This window comes from Pongo abelii, chromosome 10 (genome assembly GCF_028885655.2).
Source record: "Pongo abelii isolate AG06213 chromosome 10, NHGRI_mPonAbe1-v2.0_pri, whole genome shotgun sequence".
NCBI lineage: Eukaryota > Metazoa > Chordata > Mammalia > Primates > Hominidae > Pongo > Pongo abelii.
The window spans coordinates 114826450-114854349 of NC_071995.2; the positions used below are offsets into that span (position 1 = coordinate 114826450).

At 39.2% G+C, this 27900-nt stretch overlaps 1 protein-coding gene across 8 annotated transcripts in view; it reads right to left on the reverse strand.

Annotated features, from left to right (window-relative positions):
* The window catches only part of MED13L (mediator complex subunit 13L), a 320005-nt gene that overhangs the window by 25029 nt on the left and 267076 nt on the right, over positions 1-27900 (reverse strand). For 6 of the 8 annotated variants that reach the window (XM_024256631.3, XM_054527654.2, XM_063712263.1 and 3 more), the window contains 11 exons: positions 25143-25874; positions 24105-24330; positions 22999-23104; positions 22562-22686; positions 19697-19796; positions 13362-13582; positions 12828-13033; positions 7386-8323; positions 3464-3643; positions 2625-2848; positions 547-739 (listed from right to left, as the gene is read on the reverse strand). In XM_024256631.3, coding sequence (XP_024112399.1) covers positions 547-739; positions 2625-2848; positions 3464-3643; positions 7386-8323; positions 12828-13033; positions 13362-13582; positions 19697-19796; positions 22562-22686; positions 22999-23104; positions 24105-24330; positions 25143-25874 — 3251 coding nt within the window. The remainder of the gene's footprint in view (positions 1-546; positions 740-2624; positions 2849-3463; positions 3644-7385; positions 8324-12827; positions 13034-13361; positions 13583-19696; positions 19797-22561; positions 22687-22998; positions 23105-24104; positions 24331-25142; positions 25875-27900) is intronic. The other 2 variants (XM_054527655.2, XM_063712262.1) reach the window with 1 other exon arrangement.

A 27900-nucleotide genomic window follows, 5' to 3' on the forward strand; every position in this document is an offset into this window, starting at 1 on the left:
CTTTCAGGCTGCAATACTCTGATTACAATACCCAAAATACTATCTCCACAGTCATGCTTATGTATTCTGCAAACATGGAGATGCACATGGAGCAACTTATAAATTCTACAGTAGAGGCTTGTTTGAAAAGAGAAAATCAATCACTTGTGATAGTCTCCTTTCAGACTGATTCCATGTGCCTGCCCTAAAAAATGAGAAGCTACATATTCCACAGTCATCATGGGACATTGTGCTCCTAGGTTTACAAGCTTCTAAGATTCTCTTCAGAATATGGGTTAAAACTAAGCAGCTAATATCAAGTCATGCTGCTAAGTTTTCAAAATGTGGAGTAATTAGACATGATTAGGCAACTTTGAATAGTTTTTAAAAAATGTATGTCCATATAGAAATTAGCATTAAACTGTCCAGAACACCAAACTGGACCTTAACAAATACAGCATTACTTGAGACAAAAGAAATATAATGTTGCATCTATAAAAGAAGGGATGGGACGGATCTGCTATTTTACTTCTCCAATTCTACTTTGCCAAATAAATTCGCATTTACCTAGGTGATGGCGGCAAACTTGCGCATAAAGTTTGAGTCTGGAATGATTGTCATTCTCCTCACCACTCCAAGGCTGGTTAAACCACTCACTCACAAGCTCATCTGTCAGCTTCTGTGCCACGGTTTTTCCCACGCGCATGATCCCGTCACGTAGCACTTTGCAGATGGGCTTGTGCTGCCCAAGCCTGCACATCTGATATCATAGACAAGATCATTAGTTACAACAGGAGCCATTCCTTCATTCAGTACCAATGGTTAGCAAGGGAGATCCTTTAACATACATATGGAAGCATTTTCCTTTTTCTTTTAGGGTTATCACATGCAATCAAACCAACATTACAAGTTGGTCCTTTCAGGTAATTGTAATGTACCCTTAAATTGCTATCTGTCTCTTTAAAACTTGGACTAGGCTCTCTACAAAAAAATGGTTCTTCACTCAAGCCAATTCCTCCTGTACAAGAGGAGGCTGCTGAACACTACCTGATTGCTAACGGACAAAGAATTAGCAGATTCCTGCCTACTGTGGCTGACTGAGACATATGTCCACTAAAATCTCCTAAGTAATCCCTACTCATAATGTTTTCCCATAAGATAACATTAAAATTTTATGGGCCATCTGTTCTGTTACAGACATTTGGAGATCACCAATAGCAGGGGCCACTGAAGCAGGGAGTATGCTGATCGCTTTTTTTTTTTTTTAAATAGGACAAGGAGATTCTGCTATTAATCTCCATGACGCTAAATGGGTGCTTATGGCAGGGAATATAATAAACCTGCAAAAAGTAAACTACCTGTTCACCAGCAGGAGAGCCCATAGTATTATCCCTTACTAGAGTAGATGAAGTGAAGGCTTACTAAGCTCTGACAAAATCCTCTAGTGTATACTCTTCTTAAGGAGGTATGAATTACTGCCGAATAAGCAACCCTAGTGAAGTCATTAAGAAAAATTTAAGAGTGTCTGTCTGTACCATCTTAAAAAGATCTGGCAGTGCTTTTTAGATTTTGTAACTTATGTTGAAGGTTCCATTCAAGGGAATGGCTGGGCTTTAAAACTGCTTACACAAATTTTCTGTTAATTATGATTTAATAGTATTATATATCCCCTGACCAGACACTGTTCAGAAATGAATGTATCCAAGGCAGTGACTTAACTGATGTCATTACATCACGTTAGCATCTCCTCATTTCTTTGTAGCAACAACGTAAATTTACTATTCCATGCCTACTCATACATTTACGGATCATGAATGTCCTGTTTTGGAATATTTTGCAATTCAGCTTGGAATCTTATTTAAAAACTACTTTCATAATGTTTACATGCCTATCATAGTTCTAAATATTTTACAGATATCAATTTCATTTTGCTGAATACAAAGACATTAGATGTATCAGACACAAAGAACTTAGTGCATATATACTTTGGCATAAGAAATGTGGCACTTATTCTTCAAAGACAGACATGATTCTATTTTTTTTAAAGCAACAGGAATTCATATACTAAAGATGTAAAATTATCTGCCTGGTTTTTACATTATTATAGGAATTATATTTTTAATCAGTATCAAAGTTTCAGTATTAAGATGTCATGTTAAAACACAACAGGGACATGATTCATTAAACTTATGTTTCAATTCAGAAATTTTCAAAAGAAACATTTTTATACTGTTGTCAGGAACTCTCACCTACTCACCCTATCCCTCATTCCATCCAATAAATAAATAAAAAGAGTAGATGTGCTCTTTTTGTAAAGCTCATCTTCTACATAGCCACACTTTCCCCTGGTGAGCAATATTCTTCAACTTTTAGCACATAAATGGAGAAGAGAGAACTGATGGGATTTTAAGACGTGTGGTAAGAATGGGAGGGGAACGTTTTCTAAATCTAACAAATATAAAGCAAAGATGGGAAAGCAATTTGCTTCCAGAAAAATTGGTCAATTCACTTCTCTTCTTCATCCTCCTGTTTGCAAATTTTCTTTGCAATTTACTTTCAAGACATTGGTTTTGAAATTTAGTCATCACTATAAACAATCAGAGGATCCAAGTCATAAAAAGCAATTTTCACAGTAACTTCCTCACCTCGTATACAGCACTCAAGTCCCTGAAGAAAGTTTTGGCTCCTTCGAGCAAGGCCTCATTTTCTGGACACACCACAATATAGGCAACATCACGGTGGCCCCCATATGGGTCCAACAAGAGCCTCTCCCAAAACGGCAAGGAGAATGGCGAGATGGTGAGGAAATCCTTGTCATAGCCTACCAGCAGAGTGGGGATGGGCAACGGCTCAGGAGATTCTTCTGAACCTAAAATGACATTGTAGTTTAGAAAGGTGCTAGAGAGTTTTTCCCACAACCTTACAATTTTGAAATCCCTGGTGCATTGGTCTTAATTCTGGCATCTGAAATGTCACTCCATGTTGACAAGACATTCTTAAAAGTATTTTTGAAATCATCTAATTAAATGGTCACTGATGAGGACTCTTAATTAAGTCAGAATTTGTTTACAAAGATTCAGTAAGATCAGAGGGCAGACTACAACAAGTTAAAATTAACTTTCCAAGCAGCACTACATCATTTCCTTCAAGATAAGAATTATGATCCTGACTATGATGAAGTAGACAGAAATGGCCCAGAAGTCCATCCAGATGAAAATGCAATGAGGACTGGGAAGATGAGGAGAATCTAAGAAATGCACTTTTCAGGGATTAGCTTCCTCATTGACCTGGATTATGCCAAGGGTGGTAGGAAACTTGACTCCAAAAGTAACTTTAGGAAAACAAAGAGATTATAAAACTTAATGGCCAAAGAAAAAGACTCCCCTATTTTGTTAGTGAAGCAAGGACTTGACAGTAACTAACGCTGCTCTTCACTGAACAGCACTGAAGTCAGAAGGAATTTTAAACAGGACAAAGACCCTACCGTAGGTTCCCCGTCCTGCCATTTTATGGAACTGCTGCCAAGTGAGTGGTCCCTGCACATGCTGGATGTTCTCCCAGGTCCTGCCCGTGCGCTTCTTTTGGATGGCATCTTGGAGAAAGGGCTGCAGGGACAACAGCATACGAACCACATCCTGGGAGGAGAGCATGCTGATGTCCAGCACTGAAAGAGAAGTGAGAAGAAACAGAGAAGATAAGGGGGCTAGCACCCTCCTCTTCCTCACCATCACCTCAAGCCTCAGTTATATTCAGAACAACAACGTTATTAGCTGTAGTAGATTCTAAAATATTTGACTTAGGAGTCAGGAGGAAAGATATTCTTCTGCTAAATTAGAGAAAATAATTGATAATTTAGTATCAAAAATAATAAAAGGGGAAATGGATTACTCTATATAAAAAAGTTGAATGGAAGAATTGTTTAAAAGTGGAAAAATGGATAGGTGCGACTTTTTAAAACCATGGAAATCTGTTTCCAAGGATTTTCATAAGACAGCTGCAAAAGTTTCTTAATTATTATATTACTTTTATTTGCAAATACTAATGTTTTGTTTATATGATGAGTAGGAAAAAATGCAACTTAAATAAAAGCTTTTAAAAACTCTTTAAATGCTCCTAATTGTAAAAATATTTTCATAAAATACAGAATGCATAAAGAGAAAGCCAATCTTCAGTGCAGCCAGAGGCACGGGGAAACACAGCTGAAGCCCTCAAGGACCCAAAGCCCTCTGCAGGCATGGATGGGATTCACTGCCTTCTAAATGCAGATGACTTCAGTCCCAGCAGTCGCCCTGGGGAGGAATTTTTAACCTAAAATTTGAAAGTTGTCTGAACTCTATGCAAAACTGTGTAAGCACGCTTGGACATATGTATTTTTTTCTCAGGATGGAGGGTTCATCATGCAAATCAGATTCTTAAAAAGGTCTGCAGAAAGAGCTAATTATGCTGGAGGTGATGTGGTGTGAATCTGCACAGCTGGATTCCTGAAGACTTTGCCTCCCTCTTACTCTTCTAGCTGATTAGGGAAGGGGCATGGAAAGAAATCTAAGATTTATCTGCCAACTAAATTTGAAACACAGGATGATTAAGGATTCTTAAGACATTTTCAAATGTGTCCCTAAATCAGTAAAACACAGGTTGCAAAGTGGTGGTCCATAGAATATTTTGTTAAACTTTGGAACAAATCACTCCAGGAAATTTCATACACAAATCTAGATTGCCAGCTTCCCTTGAACTGGGAGACCCATATTCCTGCATAAGCACCACTTGCTGGAGCTGAGGAGCAGCTGTCCCTTTCAGGCACCTCATGGCCCCTGCCCTGCTGTCTGCCTGAGTCTGATGCAGTGTTCATTGCCTTTTATCTTCAGCCAGTGCTTCTTTTTACATATAGTAAAGAACAACAGTGAATACTTCTTGTATTAATGGCTCTATCAAAAGCAGGAAATCACAGACCAAGAGAACCACAGATTTGAGGAAATCAAAAGCAAGCACGTTTCTTATGAACCCTATTCCTGTGCCTGCAAAATAGAAAGTGAGTTTTGAAAAGACAGCTTAAGGCATTGCCTTTTGCAAATCTGTCTCCCATCGCATTCATTTACATTATCTGGTACTTTTAGGCACCTTAAAATTTGAAACCCAGACCTCCCTTGCAATAAAATGTCTTATTTTTCATCCTGAAAGATGACACCACTGATTCATGCACACAGACTGCTTTTCTGTCTGAAGGCCTATCTAGTAAAAGGACTCACCCAAGCTGATCATCCACATTTCTTTAGGGGAAAGGCTGCATTTTCTTCACTTCATAAATTCATTCAGTAGAAACTGATTAAGGGTCTGCTTAAGTATAAGGCACTGTGCTTGAACCTAAGCAGTTATACAAATGAGCATAACCCTTTAATGCTTTCTTAGTCATCTCTACCTCCATGAAAGCTTCCTTGATTGGCCTAGTCAGAAAATACCCATCACTCCCCATGCTCTACTGACCTCTGGACATACTTTTAATTATTTCAGATTTCAAACTCTATTTAAGAAGCTTATATAACTTTCTTCCCTGCAAGACTGAGAGTTGTTCAGAAGCAGGGTTCGGACGTCATTCACACAACCCTTCCAGTCTGGCCTCTGCTCCCACCACTCTACAGAAACAGCTCTCACCACGGTCAGAAGACACGTTTAATCCTTATCTTAAAATCTTCACTTGCATTTTAATGCCTGTCAATCACTTCCTCTTTCTTGAAACACTGGCTACCCCTGGCTTCCAAAAGCCCCCTCTATGGTTCTTCCTTCTCTGCTTCCTTGATAGGCTCACGCTTCTCTGCCTCACCTATACCTGTCAGAATGTAGCTAAGCTCTACTAGGTCCTCTTCTCAGTCTGTACTTTTCTCCTCCTCCTCAATGAGCTCATCTGTGCCCCCTTAATTGAAGTTATCATCTATATGCCAACCACTCCCTCTCCCCTGAGCAAAAGGCCCAAGAGTCTACTTGATACCTCTACCTGGATATATCAAAAGGGATCTCTAAAACTGCCAAACTTCCACAACTCAATTTATAAACTTTCTCTCCAGATATAGTCTTACCTTTGAACACCACCGACTATCCAGGTATACAAGTAACAAATCTGGGACTCCTCAATATCTCTCTTTCCCTTATCCCCAAAACTCAACCCATTACTGAGTCCTGTAATAATATTTCTTCTCCACCTTCTTCACAAGGACACTAAGGCAAGCTATTGTTTCTTACTAGGTCTTCCTCAATAACCTCCTTGTCTCCCCAAATCCATTCCTGCCACTTTCTTATCCATACCCAGAATTATAGCCAGTGCACATTGTTATTTTTCCTTTTTAACTACACAAACCTGACGTCAGTGCTTCTTCTTAAAACCTTTCAATGACTTTGTATTGCTTTTTGCAGGAAGACCCAACCCCTAGCATGCCTCTAAAGAGTCACTGTAATCTAGCCCCTGCTGGCTTCTAACCTCGCTTCAGTTTCTAAAGGCCCCAAGCTCCATACAACCAAGGGCTTTCCCACTTGCAGCACCTTCTGTCTGGGACACATGCCTTGCTCCCCATTCTCCTTCCTCAGTTAATGTGTACTCATCATTGAGATCTCTGAGCAAATGTTACTACTTCTACAACGAAGTCTTCTCTGACCTTCAGCCTAGAGTGCCCCCTCTATCCCATGCTTTTATCACTTACAAAACGGGTTGTAATAATATGCGTACTTGTGCAATTATTTAATTGATGTCCACTTCCAGAACAGATTAGAAAGTCCATGAGGGCAAGTGCCTTGTTTCTTTCAGTAACCATTTTATCCCACATGATGCATTGCAGTTTAGGCAGTGAATGAATAAGACAAGGAAATAGCAAGTTGCTTGGCACTCTTACAGCCCAACTTCAAAAATGTTTGTCAACTGGAGCTTTTAATAATACAACCAGTTATATGCCCCAGTAACCACAATGCAAAGTAAAATGTGATTTTGTTATAAGTGATACAACAAAGGGTGGAAACAGAGAAGGGAGAAGAGACTCTGGAAATGGGTAGAGGTTCCTTGGAAACTTGATCTGGAAGAATGGTGGATTTAAGCATGCAAGAGTGTGCAAATTATCAGTCTGTAAGCTCCTGACGACTCTGATACTCAGCGGTCACAGGTTTCCAACATAGACTGCTTAATTATGAGTTACAAGAGGAAAATTTCAGAAAACAACTACTCTTCTCCAAAGGTGTTTCAATATAAAACATTCTCCCAGTCCTTAAGTTTAGGATGAAATCAATACAGCTCTCACTTTAGGTTCTTTTTTTCCCCCTAAAGACATGAAATTAAAATTTCTTTGTCAAATACAGTAAAGAAAGCTTTTAAGTTATGATCATACCAAGATACTCCTCAAAGTAAATTTGTGTTCTGGGACACCTACCATTGCTGTGAGGCCAAGAGTGCACAGTGGCACTTCTCACCAGAGCTTCGTCCACTTTTCCACCAGTGGGGTTATCCACATACTGCCGCCCCTGCTCCAGTGCATTAAAGCATTCCGTCCAGTAATCGTTATTATCTGCTTGCACCCGGTCATAACTCCAGCTTACACAGGGAAGAGTTTGGCGATTGTTAGAGGAAATGTAGTCCAGGAAACTCAGTGAAGCAAAAGGTTGTGTGTGTTGATTCTGGAGGAGGAGGAGAAGGCTTATGGGTGGCTCCTGGGGTTTTTTGGTTCCTTCCACCTGAGGAAGGAAGGTGGACTGACACATCATTAAGCGCCTCTCTGCAGCCTGACCAATATCAGAATTCTTCCCAAAAATATCCAACTCATCTTCAAGGAAGAGTCCCGAATTGTAGCCAAGTTTGCGGTTCATAATCGCACTAAACCCACAGGTACAGCGGTACTGGTCCTCATTGGAAGAATCGGGGATGTAAAGCCCGACATCCGCCCCTTTGATGTTCATGTTGCAGGCACAGATGCAACAGCTGTCAAAGTTTCTGTCTTTAAAGATATTCATCACGGAATCGGAGAGAATCAGGGTAACATAGAGGCTGTGGGCTTCGGGAATTGGCTGCATGGTGGCAGGCTCCACAGAGTTGAGGGGCCGCGTAGTAGAGGGGGTGGAGGCTGGTGACCCTTGATCGGTGCTATCATACTTAACAGACCCTTGACCACTGGCAGTGCCCCCACCTCTGGGAGTTCTTGGGGTCCTGGGGGTTCGTGGTGTGGGGACAGAGAAGCGAGGGGTTGCTGGAGATGGTAGGACTCCTGCCCCACTATTGCTGGCTGGAGCAGCGCTGTTCAGCGTCACGGGTGTGTTCATCTGTGGTGTGTTCAGATAGTCTGGATCCGCTAGGCTCCCAACACTAGGCACGTTACTGCGAAAAGAGAAGGCACCAAGTAAGGAAGGGGAGCGTGTCACAGATGCTGAACTAGACACACGATCACCCCAGCCATGTACTGTGTATTTCTTATCATTTGTTTCTGCTATCACTGGGATACACTGGTATATTTAATTTTCTCTTAAAAAAAAAAGATACAAAGGTCAGTGCAGTGTGTAGAGAAGAAGAAAGTAAGGTATGAAGAATAATTCAACACAGCACTTTCCTTCTACTTATTCCACATATAAGCATCCTCATCCTAACCTCTTGAAGGAACTTTTACTATTTTTATAAGAAAACATGGTACTGGGTTTTGGTCAATGTAATTTGAAAAGTTGTAACTACTAAATGGAACTTCAACCGTAAGTGCAGACACTAAATTAGCTAGAGGACCATAGGATGAAATTTCCATCTAATTTGCAATTACATTTTTGTCTTTTTTTTTTTTTGAAACTGAAAGTCTGCCAATGTACTTGTTCTCTGAGGCTATAATCTATATATCATATCAAAGTAGTTATAATCAAATACACATGAAAATTGAACATTTTTCTAATTTTCAAAATGCAGCCGCAGCCCTATCTAGGCTTACATTTTTATAGTAATGAGTGACCATGAGGGAATTATATTTTAGGTAGCCCATTTACCAGTACTATACTACAACTGATAGAAGTATTACATATGCGGCTAAGAGGCCTCAGTATTAATTAGGTGGTTGCACAGAAGTACACATACTGTATCAGAGTTTCCAGCTTCCAGCAGCTTTCTGTGGGGTGGTAAGCACTTCATTTTTCACTTTTCAATATGGTATGCATTGCATATAGTGTAATTATTTTAGTTGCCCAAGACCGACTGGGCTATGTTATCTACTTTCTCATAAGCAGTGACTTCTTTTTGGAACAGCTAAGCAGAAAACACTGTCTGCAAGGTTCTGCTGTTTCATTATCATAAAACATTTTCTTGATATATAGTTGGCCCTCTATAGCCACAGGTTCCACATCTGTGGATTCAGCCATATACAGATGGAAAATCAAAATAAAAATACAACAGTTAAAAAATACAAATCAAAACAGTAAAGTACAACATTTATATAGCATTTACATTGTATTAGGCATTACAAGTAATCCAGATATGACTTAAGGTATACAGAAGGATTTGTGTAAATTACAAGCAAATACTCTGCCATTTTATATAGGGTACTTGAGCATCTTCAGATTTTGGTATCCGAGGGGGTCCTGGAATCAATCTCCCAAGGATACCAAGGGACAACTGTACTTTCTTAGATGTACATGTATATTAGCATATGAGTCCATCCTTTCTACTTGGAAGGTATCAAAAGAATAGAGATTTTAAAAAATTTTTAATATTCTTTTACATATATTAATACTGTACTTAAACTAATGCTCCACCAATAAACTACATATTCAGTTACTTATAATGTGAAAGAAGAATGTCATAAAGAAATGTCTCTTCAAATAATTTTCTTGTGATTTTTAATTAGCTATGCCTAAACTACCAGCCTAAAAGTCCAAATCAGGCACTGTAAAGAAATATTAAATCTGAGGCACAGTGGTATCTTTGAGTACAGATTAAAAAAAAAAAAAAAAAAATGACCCAGAAAACTTGATTGGCAATCACTGCTCTCTTAGAGACCAAAATAGTAAGTGTGTAATAACGATCTTTACTCTAATTGGACTCCTTTCAAATTTTCCTGTTCAACAAAACCCTAACATTATTATGCAGTTCAGATCAGAAAAGGAACTATGAGTACTAACTGAAAACCTAAAGAATTAAATTGCTCCCTGGGTAGTAAGAATGGTTTATCTTGTAATCTGATTTTTCCCATTTAATAAAAATGAACTGAGTAGCAACCCTACGCTAGAAGCTGGATAGTCGAAAGTGAAAAAGAGAAACAAAAGGTGGCTCATAAGCAAGTATGGCAGACATGAAGCAAGTGATTGCAGGGGTATTGCATGTGACAAAGGAGGAGTCCAGGGTAATGGCGAGCAGAGACCACAGCAGGACTACACATACTCTGGAAACATACCGTCCAATAAGGTAGCCACCAGTCCTCATGTCCTAAATTTAAATTAATTAACATAAAACAATTCAGTCTTGGTCTCGCTAGCCACATTTCAAGTGGTCAACACCTGCAGCAGGAAGCTGGTGACTGCCATAGTGGACGCTGCAGACAGGAATCACCTTCATGCCAGGTGCAGTAGCTCATGCCTATAATCCCAACACTTTAGGAGGCCAAGGCAGGAGAAGCACTTGAACCCAGGAGTTCAGGACCAGTGTCGGCAACACAAGGAGACACAAACTCTACAACAAAATTTCATAAAAATTAGCTGGGTGTGGTGGCACATGCCTGTAGTCCCAGCTACTCAGGAGGCTGATGTGGGAGGATCGCTTGAGCCCAGGAGGTCACGGCTGCAGTGAGCTGTGATTGTGCCACTGTACTCCAGCCCAGGTGACAGAGCGAGACCCTGTCTCCAAAAAACCCCCCCAAAAAACAAAAACAAAAACAAAATCCTCATCACATAAAGTTGTATAATAGGGCCAGTTAAGAATACAAAGAATCTTTGGGATGGCAAATGAAAGATGTAATAGATCTAAATAATGACCTAAATGATTTAAACGATTATACAGCAAAAGCTTGCATGTGACCTTTTCGGGGAAACCTGCATGTATGAAAGAGATTAAACTGCTGAATGGGTTCTTAAAACTGCTATGTCGTTTATTAGCAACTGTATGTGCTAAGCTAACCCCTTATGCGCCAAGGTGCTCTAGGTGTGTTGTGCCAGGATCTAGCTGAGTAAGCTAGAGTACAATCGGAGCACAGCAGCAGCACACCAGCCAGGCGCTTTTCAGCACACTCTTTATATTGCTGGTGCATTGTTATTTCCGCGGTACTTCTACAGTCATTAGTCGTTGAAGCATTGTGGAAGTCCTGTGTGGGAGGCAGAGCAGGATTACTCCATTTTAAAGGGAAGACCCAAGTAAAATGGTCATTTAAGGTCATGCATATAATTTTTGCAAGGCAGGAATTTCAGTCTTATAATACTGCAACTGTAGCTTCCTAAGTCTAGGATTCCTCTGTACTTTTCTGTCACAGTTTTTCTTTCTGACACTGACTTCATACACACAAGCAGGAAGCCTTGTTATGACATTAAAATTAACTTACTTCATCAGGATGATTTTACAGAAGGTCACAAACTTGCAGCCCAGAGACTAAGGCTGGACCACAAATTTGCTGTATTGGTTCCTTAAGCTCAGCACAATGGTGCTGAGCATCAGTAGTACCAACACTTTTGCATTTACCCTGTCCATTTCATCTATATATTACTTACCTGACCACAGCAGAAATCTGAATTTGTGGCCTTTTCTATCATTCAAATCACTTTATTTATTAAGAAATTATTCGTCACAGGGAAAATTGATTCCATCATTGTTTAGCCTGTCTTTGTTTTTGTGACAGGGTCTTGCTCTGTCGACCAGGCTGGAGGGCAGTAGTGCAATCTTGGCTCACTGCAACCTCCGCCTCGTGAGTTCAAGTGATTCTCCTGCCTCAGCCTCCCAAGTAGCTGGGTCACAGACACACGCCATCATGCCCAACTAAATTTTTGTATTTTCTGTAGAGACAGGGTTTCGCCATTTGCCCAGGCTGGTCTCAAACTCCTGAGCTCAAGCAATCCATCCACCTCGGCCTCCCCAAGTGTTGGGATTACGGTTTGAGCCACCGCACGTGGCCCTAGCCTATCTTCAACATATTCAGAACACTTACACTGGTCTACCATTGGGGAAATCATCTAACTCAAAGCCTGTTTCACAATAAAGTGCTGAGTATCTCATGTAATTTATCAAATACTGTACTGAAAGTGAAAAACAGAACGGTTGTATGGGTTCTCCAAGTACAGCGTGTCCTGAACGTGTATTACTTTTACATCATCAAAAAGTCAAAAACTCCTGAGTAAATCCAATGTAAGTCAGGGACTGTCTGCATACAAAATTTCATTTAGAAAATAATGCACATTTTCCAGCACAAAATAATTTGCACAAAAACATGAATGACCAATAAAGGAAAGTTTCAAATGATATGCTACTTGTCATAATTTTTTCTTTTGTTTTTTTCTTTCTGAGACAGAGTCTCACTCTGTCGCCCAGGCTGGAGGGCAGTGGCGGGATCTTGGCTCACTGCAACCTCCACCTCCTGGGTTCAAGCGATTCTCCTGCCTCAGCCTCCCGAGTAGCTAGGATTACAGACTCCCGCCACCAAGCCCAGCTAATTTTTTGTATTTTTAGTAGAGATGGGGTTTCACCATGTTGGCCAGGCTGGTCTCAAACTCCTGACCTCAAGTGATCTGCCCGCCTCTGCCTCCCAAAGTGCTGGGATTACAGGCATGAGCCACCGCGCCCGGACCTTGTCACCATTTTTAACAAACATTTAGTTAAGATAAAAATTGCATCAAATATGGCAAGCAAATGACACAATCCCTGTACATACTTGTAGCCATCTCTAATGAAAGTGGCTGCAGGAGGCATGGGCAGTTGTTCAATTTTAGGAGGAATTGCCCATGAAGGCCGAAACAGACAGGCATCAGGTATCTTCAGAGGTAGCAAACAATGGCTCGGCAACATCTTCAGTGGAGCAAACATGGAGGATCCCACAAAAGGCTGAAAGGATGGAACTTTGTGCACATATGAAAAGTCCTATGACAACAAAGTGGGGTCAGTGTTAATACTGGTAAACTCTGTAGAACACACCACAGTGGCATAGTGCTATCATAAAAACAGCAACCAAAATGATCGTATCTCAGTATTTCTCTCCTTTGATCATTAGAAAATGCTAACGCAGAAATGTTAAATCAATCAAAAGACACTATTTAATATGCCCACTGGTGTCCCTCATGTTCTAATTAAAAGGATTCTTAGCAACTTATGTATATATGGCACACAGACAGTACCATTTTAAAGCAGATGTATGTGAATCCACTTGGAAACTGCTCTGCCCTGGAAATGTTAATATACTGACAATTACCTTAATTTCCTCAGGCTTGGGACTTCCTAATCCATCTTCCACTTCCATTTTGAATTCTGTGAGTTGTGTTGAAACCATACTGACCATAGGGCTCTCCATCATGCCTAATGCTGTCACTGTCTCTGAGCTGATCCCATCTTTATAATTCATCACAGGAGAAAATGCAGGATGCTGTTCCAAAGATGGTGGAGTGGGAAACATCCTTTGCAAGTCTGCAACTGCTAAAAATAAGAAATAAAAAAATTTTGTTTAATAGGAAGGGCTTCTAAAAAGTCCTAGCTTATAGCCAGGCGCACTCTTTGGCACCAAAAATAGTGCTAATTAAATGATCACATCAGTTCACAAAAGAATATTAATAATGGAAGTGACTAAGAAGAAGGCCACCAGCAGAGAATTATCTTTTTCTGGGTCTTGTTTTGTTTTGTTTTGTGAGACAAAGTATCACTGCATCGCCCAGGCTGGAGTGCAGTGGCCTGATCTTGGCTCACTGTAACCTCTGCCTCCCTCGTTCAAGCAATTCTTGTGCCTCAGCCTCCCAAGGAGCTGGGACTATAGGCACGTGCCACCATGCCCGGCTAGTTTTTGTATTTTTGGTAGAAACAGGGTTTCACCATGTTGCCCAGGCTGGTCTCGAACTCCTGGGCTCAAGCGACCCGCCTGCTTCGTACTCCCCAAGTGCTGGGATGGCAGGTGTGAGCCACTGTGCCTGGACTTTTCTTGGTCTTTATTACTAAACTTCTTGATGCTTTATGGTCTGGCTTCACATTAATTAAGTGAACAAAGTCTACATAACTTGTATGTTTCTTCCAACAACTGATTCCCTGAAAAGTCTAAGGAGAGGAATTAAACAGAAAGTGGAAGCAATTAGATAGTTACCACTACTAAAGTTCTATCCCTGCTTTCAAGTATGTAAAAAAATTACAAAAAATAAAAATTGTTTGGAGCCAGAATTGTGGTTTATATACAAGAGGATTACTCAGCTAGTTTGACAAATCCACTACACTTACAGCTGCTCTTTTGGGGAAACTCACAGCTGCTCTTTTGGGGAAACAGTTCCATATTTTTTCCAGACAGATATTAAAATGAAACGTCAAAGTTTCTTTTAAGAAATACTTAGAACAGCGATTCTGAACTCCTTCTTTAAAAAAAAAAAATTTTCCTTTAATACACCTGTAGTAAAAAATTATCACTACAGTAGTTCATTAAGGCACTGATTCTTAAGAAGTAGACCTATTGAAAAGCTGTAGTTGTAAAATTTGGCCACTAGGGGGTGGCCTACGCAGCAAATTTTTTAAGTTTGGAGCCACAGGTTTTTAAATCAGTAATTTAACGTCCCAGTTTCCTATCCTATTGCTCTTTCCAACAACTTCAAGATTTAAACAGACCAATAATAACCACTGAATCAACTAAGATCTGACTCCTAGCTCCGAATCAGAAATTAACACTGAGCACAACTGTACCATGCTGCGCTCAGGGCTACCCAGTCCAGGTGCTGGGGACATAGCTCTGCTATGGTCAGGTCACTTCCTCCCTTGGGGCCTTGGTTCCTTCATCTAACAGGGAAGGCAGGGCTAGATGGATGATTCTCAACGGGCCTACTTGCTTTGCTTTGTTTGTGAGGGGAGAGGAAAGCTTTCAAACACCTCAGCATATGGAGGCAGAAGAAAAGGTGAGAACTTCTGGATTACATAATCTTTACCATGTTTCTAAGTGAAACAAGTGTATAATCCTAAATCATTTAGCCTCTCTTGGCCTGTGGAGTTATTTGTAAAATAAGGAGAGGGAGAGGCCAATCAGCAGGGTTGTTAATTCCAACATTCATTTCCATTAGTGATGCTCCACTGCTACTTATTTTCTGTAATAGGAATCTATATCTGATTTCATTATACAAAAAAGTACCTGCTGCTTCTAAAAAAAAAGAAGGAGAAAAAACTAAAAATCCCAAGTTGATCTTCAAGGCACCTTAAAAATTTATAGAAGTAGAAACACGAGCCAAGCCAAACAAGAAACTGGCAGAAAACTATTTGAGACGCTACATAACCGATACATTCTGAGGTGGAAAAACAGGACCTAAAATGTAGCAGGAACCAGATCAGTAAGTTTTCTTTAAAACAAAGCCAAGATCTTTAATATAAAGTTAGTCTACACTGGAGGCCGGGTGGGATGGCTCACACCTATAATCCGAGCACTTTAGGAGGCCAAGGCAGGCAGATCATTCGAGGTCAGGAGTTTGAGACCAGTCTGGGCAATATAGCGAAACCCTGTCTCTATTAAATAAATACAAAAATTAGCCAGGCATGCTGGCAGGAGGCTGAGGCACAAGAATCTCTTGAACTGAGGCGGCGGAGATTGCAGTGAGCCAAGATCTCGCCACTGCAATCCAGTCTCGGTGAAAGAGCAAGACTCTGTCTCAAAAAAAAAAAAAAAAAAAAAAAAAAGTTCATCTACACTTGAAATAAATCCATCACCTTTAACCTTTAGTCCCTATTCCTCCTCCCAAGCCGAAGAACAGCTACTACTAAACTGTAATATAATTTGAGTTATATTTTAAAACATAATTCTGCTTCATAAAATCTTCAAAGTCACATTGCCATAAATCTTAATAGCCAGTGTAGCTCTTTGTGAAGTACAGAAATTGTATAAATTCTCTTTAAGTTAAAAGGATGAGCTTAAACATAGCCTTTCTTATAAGTATCCTGAATATGACACAAGATTTTGCAAAAAAAAAAAAAAATAGTTCTATTAAATTTGTTTTTACATTTCCTCTAAGAAACATAATAAAGGCATTTCCACCCACTTAGTGTTAGCTGACTTCTTTGATCTTCCTGAACACAAGCATATATCTCAGTTTTCAAAGCCTCAGCCACCCTGTTAATTTTTATCAAAGGTAAACAGAGAACACACAAAAAAGCAGGGATGAAATTCTACCTCCGAGAGAGTCACTTTATAAAGTGGTCTTTATCATTCTTACTATCAGATATTCTTAAGGAAGACTCAGTCTGTCTCGCTTCAATCTCCTAATCCGTAAAATGGGAAAAATATCTACTTCATATTTTTTGTGCATATTGAGATAATGTATGCTCAGAAGTGAACACTTTCCTGCAAACATCTAAACGTTCAGCAAATGATGAAGTCAGTACAAATTAATTCTCCCTCCCAAACCTGGATTGGAAAAAGATGGAACCACTGTCAAGTTATGGGAATTTCTGCTTTAGGTATATCTCCTAAAGCTATCCCTCCCCCCTCCCCCCACCCCAAAACAGTCCCCAGAGTGTGACGTTCCCCTTCCTGTGTCCATGTGTTCTCATTGTTCAATTCCCACCTATGAGTGAGAACATGTGGTGTTTGGTTTTTTGTCCTTGAGATAGTTTGCTGAGAATGATGGTTTCCAGTTTCATCCATGTCCCTACAAAGGACATGAACTCATCAGTTTTTATGGCTGCATAGTATTCCATGGTGTATATGTGCCACATTTTCTTAATCCAGTCTATCATTGTTGGACATTTGGGTTGGTTCCAAGTCTTTGCTATTGTGAATAGTGCCGCAATAAACATACGTGTGCATGTGTCTTTATAGCAGCATGATTTATAATCCTTTGGGTATATACCCAGTAATGGGATGGCTGGGTCAAATGGTATTTCTAGTTCTAGATCCCTGAGGAATCGCCACACTGACTTCCACAATGGTTGAACTAGTTTACAGTCCCATCAACAGTATAAAAGTGTTCCTATTTCTCCACATCCCCTCCAGCACCTGTTGTTTCCTGACTTTTTAATGATTGCCATTCTAACTGGTGTGAGACGGTATCTCATTGTGGTTTTGATCTGGATTTCTCTGATAGCCAGCGATGGTGGGCATTTTTTCATGTGTTTTTTGGCTGCATAAATGTCTTCTTTTGAGAAGTGTCTGTTCATGTCCTTCACCCACTTTTTGATGGGGTTGTTTTTTTCTTGTAAATTTGTTTGAGTTCATTGTAGATTCTGGATATTAGCCCTTTGTCAGATGAGTAGGTTGCGAAAATTTTCTCCCATTTTGTAGGTTGCCTGTTCACTCTGATGGTAGTTTCTTTTGCTGTGCAGAAGCTCTTTAATCAGATCCCATTTGTCAATGTTGGCTTTTGTTGCCATTGCTTTTGGTGTTTGAGACATGAAGTCCTTGCCCATGCCTATGTCCTGAATGGTATTGCCTAGGTTTTCTTCTAGGGTTTTTATGGTTTTAGGTCTAACATTTAAGTCTTTAATCCATCTTGAATTAATTTTTGTATAAGGTGTAAGGAAGGGATCCAGTTTCCGCTTTCTACATACGGCTAGCCAGTTTTCCCAGCACCATTTATTAAATAGGGAATCCTTTCCCCATTGCTTGTTTTTCTCAGGTTTGTCAAAGATCTGGATACTTAAATAAAATACTGTATATTATTAAAATTAATTTCTTTAAATAGCCACTAGAAAATGTGAAATTGCACATGTGGCTCTCATTTGTAGCTTCCCTTGTATTTCTATTGGACAGTGTTATTTAGACATTAATTTTGTTTTGTTTCTGTTTTTTGAGATGGAGTCTTGCTCTGTCGCCGAGGCTGGAGTGCAGTGGTGCTATCTCGGCTCACTGCAACCTCCGCCTCCTGGGTTCAAGTGATTCTCCTGCCTCAGCCTCCCGAGTAGCTGGGATTAGAGGCGCACACCATCATGTGGTGCCAATTTTTGTATTTTAAGTAGAGATGGGGTTTCACCATGTTGGCCAGGTTGGTCTCCAACTCCTGACCTCAAGTAATCTGCTCACCTTGGGCTCCCAAAGTGCTGGGATTACAGGCTAGACGTTAACTTCTATAATACATTTGTCTTCTCACCTCAATGCCCAAAAAGCTCTTGCTGAGATTAAAATATCTTGCCAGGCTATTTTCATTGTCATTTCTTGGGAGGAAATACTGTGTGTTCCCCTCACTCCCCCACCCCATCCCACAAATACATATGCTCTCACAAATACATATTTATATATATGCTTTGTACACATTAAAACGATCCTCTGGATTCTTGCATATCTGGGTTTTCCTGGTGTTAATATTCGGTGCTACATTTCAAATTGATTCGTTTTTATAACGTGCACTTTATCATAAAATTTTGAATTTTGAGTAGCTTCTTTTTGAAATAATTCTTTTTCGGATAGAAATGAGAGAAAGGATAGAGCACACAATATACTTCACTGGGCAATGCCGCTAACTAGCAGGATGTCTGCACGTGAAAAGCCTTGGCTGAGTTATCAGACATTCTAACATTTCACATCACTACACATCACATCATGTCAAAAAGGGTAAAGGATCGATGGATTCAAAAAAGAGGAAAAACTCACTCATCTGACCTACACATATCTATTTTAATACTGTTTCTTTTAATCTGTGAAGTTCCATGTTTGTGAAATTCTGCAGCGCAGAGTAATAAAACAAGAAAAATGTTTAATTAAAAAAACTACAGCAACGGGCTGGCTATCATTATTCATTTTCACCCATGTCATGCTTGAGAAAGCTCTGCATATTTTAAAAAGCTATGGATCCACTAAAGCTGTCAAAATCCAATCTCTGTATACTTCCCACTTCTAGATTTGAGTAAATCAGCACTACATTTATAGGTTCATAAAGCTTTTTGACTCATCCCTATGACATGGTGGTTTTTCCCCTCAATTTGTTCTCATTACCAGCCGAAGTTAATGAGAAGGTGTTAAAGAATGATTTCCAATGGAATTATGTTTCTGCTTCAGAGTAGCCACATAAGCTACCCTGACTTTCTTTCCTCTTGTAGAATAATGTGGTTTCTTAGGGCAAAGAATATACTCGAAAAAAAGAGGTTCATCTCTTTGTCAGCATATATGGTAAAACTAGCTGATCTCAAAAGGAAACACAAAAACTTTGGTATGCATCTTGAAAAGGACCACTGAAATCAAATATCCAATATCCTTGAGTGAATTACATTTATAAAAACAGAAACATTTTACACAGTCTTATAATAGAATGTCAGTTTGAAAAGTCATTTGTGCAGCATTTATTCTACTAGGAAAGGACTATTAGAAAAACAAACCTAAAACATGTTTTTCTACATTTTAAGCTACAAAAAGCTAATTCTTAACTGGAAAACAAAGGAAAGGAATTCAAATTAAGATGGTTTCTGTATATGATTAGCTGCCTGCCATCTCAGAACACCAATTTATATAGGTTTTAATTCACAGTTAGAATTCTGTCAAAAGAAGGGGGAATTTCAGATAAAGATAAAGCACCACTGAGTATGAGAATATTATATCTAAGTTATAGGCAGTGAGCCACAATGGCTCAGTCAAGTTTCTCTACTTACTTGGTGGATAAGGAACAGCAGCTCTTCCATCCTTCCCAAGAGGTCGGTCTTCTGTCCCAACTGTAGGCATTTTTGTTGAGCGCAGAGCAGGTGATACAGCCTAAGAACAGATGATGTTATTAAAACAGAGTGACATGTATATAAGTAGGGCAGCATTCAAATATTTCCTAATGTATGCCTATTGGTAGATGCCTCTTGGTAGAAGCGTTTACCAGGTGAACCTCTAGAAATACCAACAGATAGTGAAACAAAGGAGATGGTTACAAGCTTATCAAGTGTAAGAAACAGTGAATTCTTTTCATGGATCTTGTGAGGGCAGATTGTGCCATCAAAGGAGAGCTTGCAGACCTTAAGCAATTCTTCCCTCCCAAGTCAATTTTCAGGGACACAATGTTACATTAGGGTGGTGCATCCAGTAGTAACTGACAATTAGTCTGGTTTCCCTTATACTTGGAAGCAAGCAGCTAAAAGGCATAATCTCAAGCCCTCCAAATCTTTTTTTTTTTTTTGCATTTATCACAACAAACTATGTATCTTCTGTACCTATTTTTATAGTAACTATTTATCTTCACCAAAAATAACCTTATTTTGTAAAATTACTGAAATATTCAGAAGGTTTTTCTCTGATCTGTTACTCAAAAACAAACCAAGTGCATTACTGGGCAAGATTATCTTTAACATTAAATGAACTGGTGATGAATTAAAATAAAATATAAAATAAAGCAAAAAATGATTTTTACAAATAGGCCTTTTATTTATTTATACAATGTCACAACACTGAAATGTAAAATTAAAATTAAATTCAAAGACACATGAGATGACAACTTAGCCAATAGCCTCCCAACTCCATTTACGAGTAGTAAGATGGATTAGCAATATATTCTAAGGTAAACTGCTCATGTGATTAAATGCCAGACTAAAAATCAGAGTAAAGCAAAAACACTCAAAGAAATGAAAATCTGATGGAAAATGTCCAATTCTCCTTTTCATGTTAACATTACTAAAAGTATACTCCTGACAGTTAAACATTTCTTCATTAAACCTAATAGTAATTCATAATTTATACAAAGAATAAGTTCAGTGGCCCAGAGCAGAAACAATTACCAGGATGGTGGCCATGAACAGATCAGGCAGGCCACTCCAAAATGCTTGCTCTGTTCCTTTCTTTCTCCTCCTTTGACTTGTACCTCCTTTTCTTTTCATATTTGATTCCCATCACCACTGCCAAAGCACCTATCCTAACCCTCTGTATCTTTAAAACCAAACCCAGGCAGCACTTGGCCTCCGGTGGATAGTCAAATTCAATGCCTGGATCAGCAATGAAGAAATGAGTCATTTCTTCTACCAGAGTTTTTCACATTGTCATGTCCTTTTCCTTCATGTGGCCACTGTATAAATTCAGATTCTAGCGTTCCAATCCAACAAAAGTTACCAGATTAGAGGATTCCTGCTTTCTGCACGTCAGACCGGAAAAAAAAAACAGCCCTTCTGCCAGTTCAGTTCTATACTCAGCAGCCCTCAGAGGAACACATATTGGTAAAGTTTAAAATCCAAAACTTTCCTAGACGTATCAGTCTCTAATTATCCAAAAAAACAGACCAATGGTCTGTTCCTTATCCCTGAAAGCTAATCTGGTTCATTTTTGTTGTTTAATCAAGGCTCATTCCACACTTAAACTAATGTCCCTCCCCCTTCCTCTCAATGACCCCGTCTTTCCACATTTCAAGTACAATCCATTCTTCCAGACCGTTATGATCTCCTCATCTTCTGAGTACTTATAATAGTAATGGTGTATAATATCTGTTAGATACATTTTATTTTAAAATTAGAATGGGCTTTAGAAATGTTTCCTACTTAACTTTCAAGCCTTAACTTAAACACTGCTCCCCATCACTTGGTCACTGGATTCATATCTGAACGTCCAGCAACTTTAGATTCAGGTCTATTACTGTACTCACAGCAATAAGTACATTATAACTTTATGTGCCATTTCTCCTTACGTCTGTGAGTGTCTCAAGTATAAGGGTGGTAATTTAATCATATTTCTAACCTCAATGATTAGCCTTAGTACCACCACAAAGGAATTAACCTTCAAACAATTAACAAATATATGTAAAATGGATGAACACGGAGGTAGATAAGTGAATAAATGAAAGAAAAATAAACTAATAAGCTGACTTTTTGAAAACAGAGCCTATCTTACTCATCTCTAGGTCTCCCAGAAAAAACAGGCACTTGTATTTGCCCAAAGGTACAGAGTTGGTTAGGAGGATGAGGATACACATTTCCTGACTCTTAGTTCTGCTGATCTCCAAAGAATTATAATAATTATTCTTCTCTGTCATTTTAAATCATATGCTGCCTTGTAGTATTTAACTTCTATGTATATAAATTCTATTCACCTACAATGATGCCATGATCTTAGAAAGTATAAATCATATTTGCATATCTAACCTCTGACTTATTAGATGAATAAAGTCATGTGGGCACTACTTTAAAAATCAAACCTAAGGGACAACATAATACATTTCTAGTAGTCCTGTGATATTTAGAAGAATTTATTCAAATAAATGTGAAAGATTTTAATATGTACAACTGGAATACACTAATGAAAAAGATCCTTCAATGAACAAAACTCGAGGTGGATACACTACACCAATAACCTTTACAATCTTTTCCAAGTATACAAACTTTTTTTATACAGCGTGACTAGATTCCAGTATACAGACATTTATAAAGAACATTCAGAACCTGAAATAAGAGCCCCCAAATTCAGGAGACCAAACCATAAAGAAATACTACAACACTGACATAAAGCCCTTTCATGTAGCGAAATTTTTGTTTATGTAGCTATGGCAAACTCACCCCAAGTTCGTCGTCATCAGAATTATCAAAGATGTTGTCTAAGTCATGCAGGGAAGGTGCCAAATCTGTTACCTGCGTAAGGCTACTGGAGCCAGCTCTGCCAGCAGCATTATCCTGCCGGACATCTGTAGGAAAGGAGGCAAAAGACACAGAATAAACAACTCCACCAAGCGCAAAGGAGTAGGGAGAGGACACGGATCTCAATGAACACGACCTGCCTGTGAGTTTTTCCCTATGGTTTTAGTTAAATTTAGAGACAATTATTTCCAAATATGTTTATCAGTTTTGAAAGGAACTGAAAAACAAACTATGAAAAATATATTAAAGATGAGATGAAATTCTTACTACAATAAGAATAAAATTTTACATTGAGAGGCATCTCCTTTGCATTTTATTTTAGCAACAATCCAAGTGAGGCAAATAATCATTGTACACACCTGTTTTAGTAGCAGAACTGAAAATAGACATGGCATTTTTCCCATCAGGCACCGGCGTGGAATGACCTGGTGTAGTGACATCCTTGGTACCAAATCCATCCTCTGACTGTATAATAAATTCAGCCAAACAAAACACATGAACACCAACCCAAAGTGTGAAATATGAGGGAGAACACAAAGAATTAGAGGGTAGAATGGAACTTGTTATGAGCACAAGTATGATAAACCATGGTCTATGCAACCAAAGGAAATAAAAGATAGGTCCTTTCTCTGGAATTTCAACAGAACCATGAGTTCCCCACTTTCCCCTCAATCCTATGGGGTATTCTGAGTCAATCAGTGTTTTATGCCTAAGCAGTACTGGTGGCATTTGATTACAGACCTGCCATGGTGTTAAAAGCTGCCTTTAACAACATTTTAGATGCTAAATTATAGATTCGGCTTTCTGGGTCTAGGGAGATCTGTATAAAACAATCTAAAAAGCATTCCCCTAACTATACCGGCCTGTTATAATTGTCTTATTTCCTTGATTCTCAAGAATACCTATTTCAATGGCCCAGCATTTTAGAATGTCTGAAAATTTAAAATTAAAGACAGCAGACACAACCAGTACTCATTTTTATGATGACGAAACCAGTAAAATTGATACTGATAGTCTATGGGTAGAGTTGATATTAATCCAGAGAATATATAGGTATAGCGCTCAGCACAGTAAGGATAAGAAGCGCTCCATAAATTGTGTATACCTACTGTTACAAACATTTTTTCCTTTACATTTTGGGTACTTTGGAATAATATTTTAAAAGAAATAGGGAGCATAGGCCAACAAGAATTAGCACATGAGAGAAAACATGCACTGTACAAGCTATAGCCTGGAAAATATGAGGCTTCATTTATGTTCGGCTGACTTTTAAACAAAGGTGAGCCATGACATAAAAAGGAACAATACGCTGTTCAATACAATAGTACCAAGAGCATGAATATGGGGACAGAGCAATCAGGCAAGACTATCTCAAACGTTCTGCCTCCAAAGTCTTCCCACACATGTTGTACTGACATAGATAGAAACCCACACCATGCTGGACTCTCTCTCTGTTAAATGGTACCTTATTCTTTTTCAGGGAATCTTTCTCCGTCCCTTGTTTGCATTTCTTGTTGGCTGTAAAGATGTATTTTATGTCACCATCTTCAAAGGTATAGGGGTCATTCACTTCTCCCAAACTGTCTCCAGGTTGTTGTGATAGAGGCAATGGGTCAAGGAAGTGGAGTGGCTGCATCTGGGGCTGTTTGTCTTGCCAGATTTTAAACCGTTTGTTAGGTTGTGCTAAGAGTCTAAAAGACAAAATGACAATTTAAACAAGATAAACAAAGTTAAATGAGTTTATTTAAAAAAAAAAAAAAGAGCATTTATGACTTAAAGCATTTACAAAGCTTAAACTTTTTGTAAAAACAACTAAAAATTCACCAATATAGTGATTTGCTTTTACAGTTTATATTCATGATTAAATAAAAATTAGCATACTTTGTCAAGAATATATGTTTTTGTCTCTGGGCCCATCAATTCCACTTAAGTGCACAGGTTCTCAGGACAGACTGCCTAGTTTCAAATTCCATCTGTGTCATTTACTAACTGCATGGCCCTAGTTTCTCAGTTATAAAATTAACATAATAATATGGTACAGTGAAGATTAAATGAGATAATCTATGTAGTTTTAGAACGGGTGGCTCAAAAGAGCTATAAATATTATACTAGATACATGATACATACACCTGAATGTAGGCAAAGCCTTCCTCAAAAATGTCAACACACAAAGAAGGCACTGATAGCAGTATGGAAAGTCTTATAAAGCTATATTCTTTAATTTATTCTTTAATTAACAAACAGTAGGGCAAAAATGTATTAATATATTTGGAGTGTACTAAAATGGCATAGAGTTCTTTATATGCCCATGTGTCAAATGACATGTGTGCTAACCTGTAAGTAGGACAAAGCATTTGACCATTAAACATTTTCCATATCCAGAGTCAAGAAGGACAAAGAAAAGCCTACTTCAATTTTGAACCTGAAAGTTTAGCAGGGAGAGATGGGGAGTGAGCCCATGCCCTTCCGGTGGATGGGTGGGTGGTGCAGAGAGCTGTCTTACCTTTGCAATGCAGTGCTCTCTGAGTTTACCTCCATTTTGGCATCACATCTCTCACCCTGGAGCTCTGGAGGTCTGAACTCAGCATCATCACTGGGTGGGAGACGATAACTATGCCACCACTTTTCTGATGACTCCGGGTTCGAGGGCCTAATCCCACAATATAAGGCTGTCTCGCTGACCTCTGCCATGAGAGGCAGTCTTTGGCCTACGAGGACAGTTCTGTCATCCAGAGTAGACAACTGCTGGAGTTCTAGTCCATTTCCATAGAGGGCTGGATTCACAGGGACAGATGGTGGGTCCAAACTCTCTGTTTCCTGACCTCGTGGCTGAGGGCTGAGTGTTGGTGGCAGAGGGGATATAGGGGAATGAGGTGAATCCATAGGATTCAGATTCATTTGCTTGCTTGTATTTCTGGAAGGCACGGCCATTTGCTTATCATACTTCCTACTGCTAGACACCTCTAAGGAGGAGTCTATCCCTGCCAACCCTAGTTTCTGTCCTGGTGTATCTTGTTCCATGCATAATTCTTCGGCCACAGAGGGCCTATGGTGAAATGGTATTAAGGGTCTCTTTTGCAGCTTGTCTCCTTTTTCCTGTCTTTCTGTTGTTTTGTGCTTAGAAGAAGCAGGAGGTGGTAAAGATGAAGATGATGATGGTCCTGCACTGAACCCTGGTTGAGATATTGTGGGAGGTCGATTGGGTCCGACTGCACAACGTTTTAAAAGCTTATGCCTAAAATGAGAGTAAATAATTACATCATTATAACATTAAGAAAAGAGATTCTGACAAAATTTTGCCTTTCAAAGCATACATTAGATGTACTAATACATATAAAAGGGCTCTAGTTTTTAATTATACTTATATAACTAAAAAACACAATACACCCCAATGAAAAATGAAGAATCAATCACATATAAGTTAAGCAGATAAGAAATGGGCATAACAAAAGATGTAAAGTACATTGCTAACCCCTACAAATCACTGATTCAAAAAAACCCAAACCTTTTAGATTGGGTGAGGGCCTCAGATAACCTATTCATACTGCATCTTAAAACTGTGAGAGTAGAGCCATGAGATTCTCTGCCAAGAAACAACAAAGCTTCCAATTTCTATTTTATAACACTCTACTAACTGTAATATAGAATGGCTTATAATGGCTTGTAGTGCTGTAAATTGGGAATAAAATTAACTATGCAACTACTCTGCCTCAAAGTGTGGAACTAAAACAGTAAGTTTCAATCCTAAGAACATTTAATAGGATAAATATACTAGCAACTTTATGTGCCACTATATCTAGGCAAGAAGGGATAAAAGACAACTTTGGATCTTACAGACACACGTTAAAATGACAGAAGTTAACACCACACATACACAAATGCACCTGAACCATCTAAGCAGAAAAACCAAGTCGGCTCACATCTTAACACACTTCTTGGCAAGCATGGGTGTGAAAAATGGCTCAGTAAGAGCCCACTAGATGATGCCAGGGTTTAATCTGTACAACAAAGTTATACTGCAGGTCAGCCAGTACCTCCCAATATATAAATCATTCCCGGGGAAAAACGTGAGCTCTCCTGCCAGTGTAGTAGTCACTCTCTGAGGCCACTAGGGTGGCATTAAATTACTGCTGCATTGCACTAAATGATGCCCTAGTGAGCAGTAAAACGGATTTGTGGGGCATGATGGGATGGTTTAGTGGGACAGCAGGATGGCTGCCCTGCTCCGTAAGGCCATTAAATAGTGGAAGGAGTGGTCTGTACCATAACGGGCTCGGTAATCCTGCAGCAGATAATCTGCAAATACTCTTGCCAAAGTCTTTGCTACTCCAAAAAAAATAAAAACAAACACTCCTGAACTTCTTGCCTTTAAGCTCAACGAGCACGGTACCACAGTAACACGTGAATGTCTCATCAGAAAGTATCTCAATATCTTATGAAGGTACTTACTTTAAAACCTAAAATTTAAAAGTCTTTTAGACTTTTTTTCTCAGAGAGCATTTACCCATACTAGTTCTTTGAGAGACACTTTATGATACCCTCTTCAAAGTAAAGATTTTTTGCAAAGTAGATAATCTAATCATAAAGTAAGTTTTTTCAACTGTATTTAATGATTCAGCTACATTGCAAAAAGGTTAGAACAAGAGGAATGCACAGTAGGTAGGAGAGAATCACAGTGCGTCTCAGCAGGAAAGGAACCTGGTGCAGGCAGTGGGAAAGTCAGATGAAGTTGGCACACTATATGGGTGACTGGTGGTAGGAAGAAACCTGAGGCAGGGCCCAAGCATGTAGAAATAGATCATGCTAAAAGAACAAGGAAAGGAGAAGGACTACAACAGGCATTTCAAAGGAAGTCAGTGTGAAATCCAGTGACAGATTATATCTAAAAAGTCTGTAGGCTGGGAAGAGAAAATTGTGATAAAAATGACCACAACAGGGTTCCAGGTTTGCGGGGAAGCATACATGGTAAAAATTAAGGATTTTTCTTTTTTTTTTTGAGATGGAGTCTCACTGTGTCACCTAGGCTGGAGTACAGTGGTGCGATCTCGGCTCACTGCAACCTCCGCCTCCCGGGTTCAAGCAATTCTCCTGCCTCAGCCTCCTGAGCAGCCGGGATTACAGGCACGCACCACCATGGCTGGCTAATTTTTGTTTTTTTGTTTTTGTTTTTGTTTTTTTTTTAAGTAGAAATGGGGTTTCACCATGTTCGTCAGGCTGGTCTCGAACTCCTGACCTCGTGATCTGCCTGCCTTGGCTTCCCA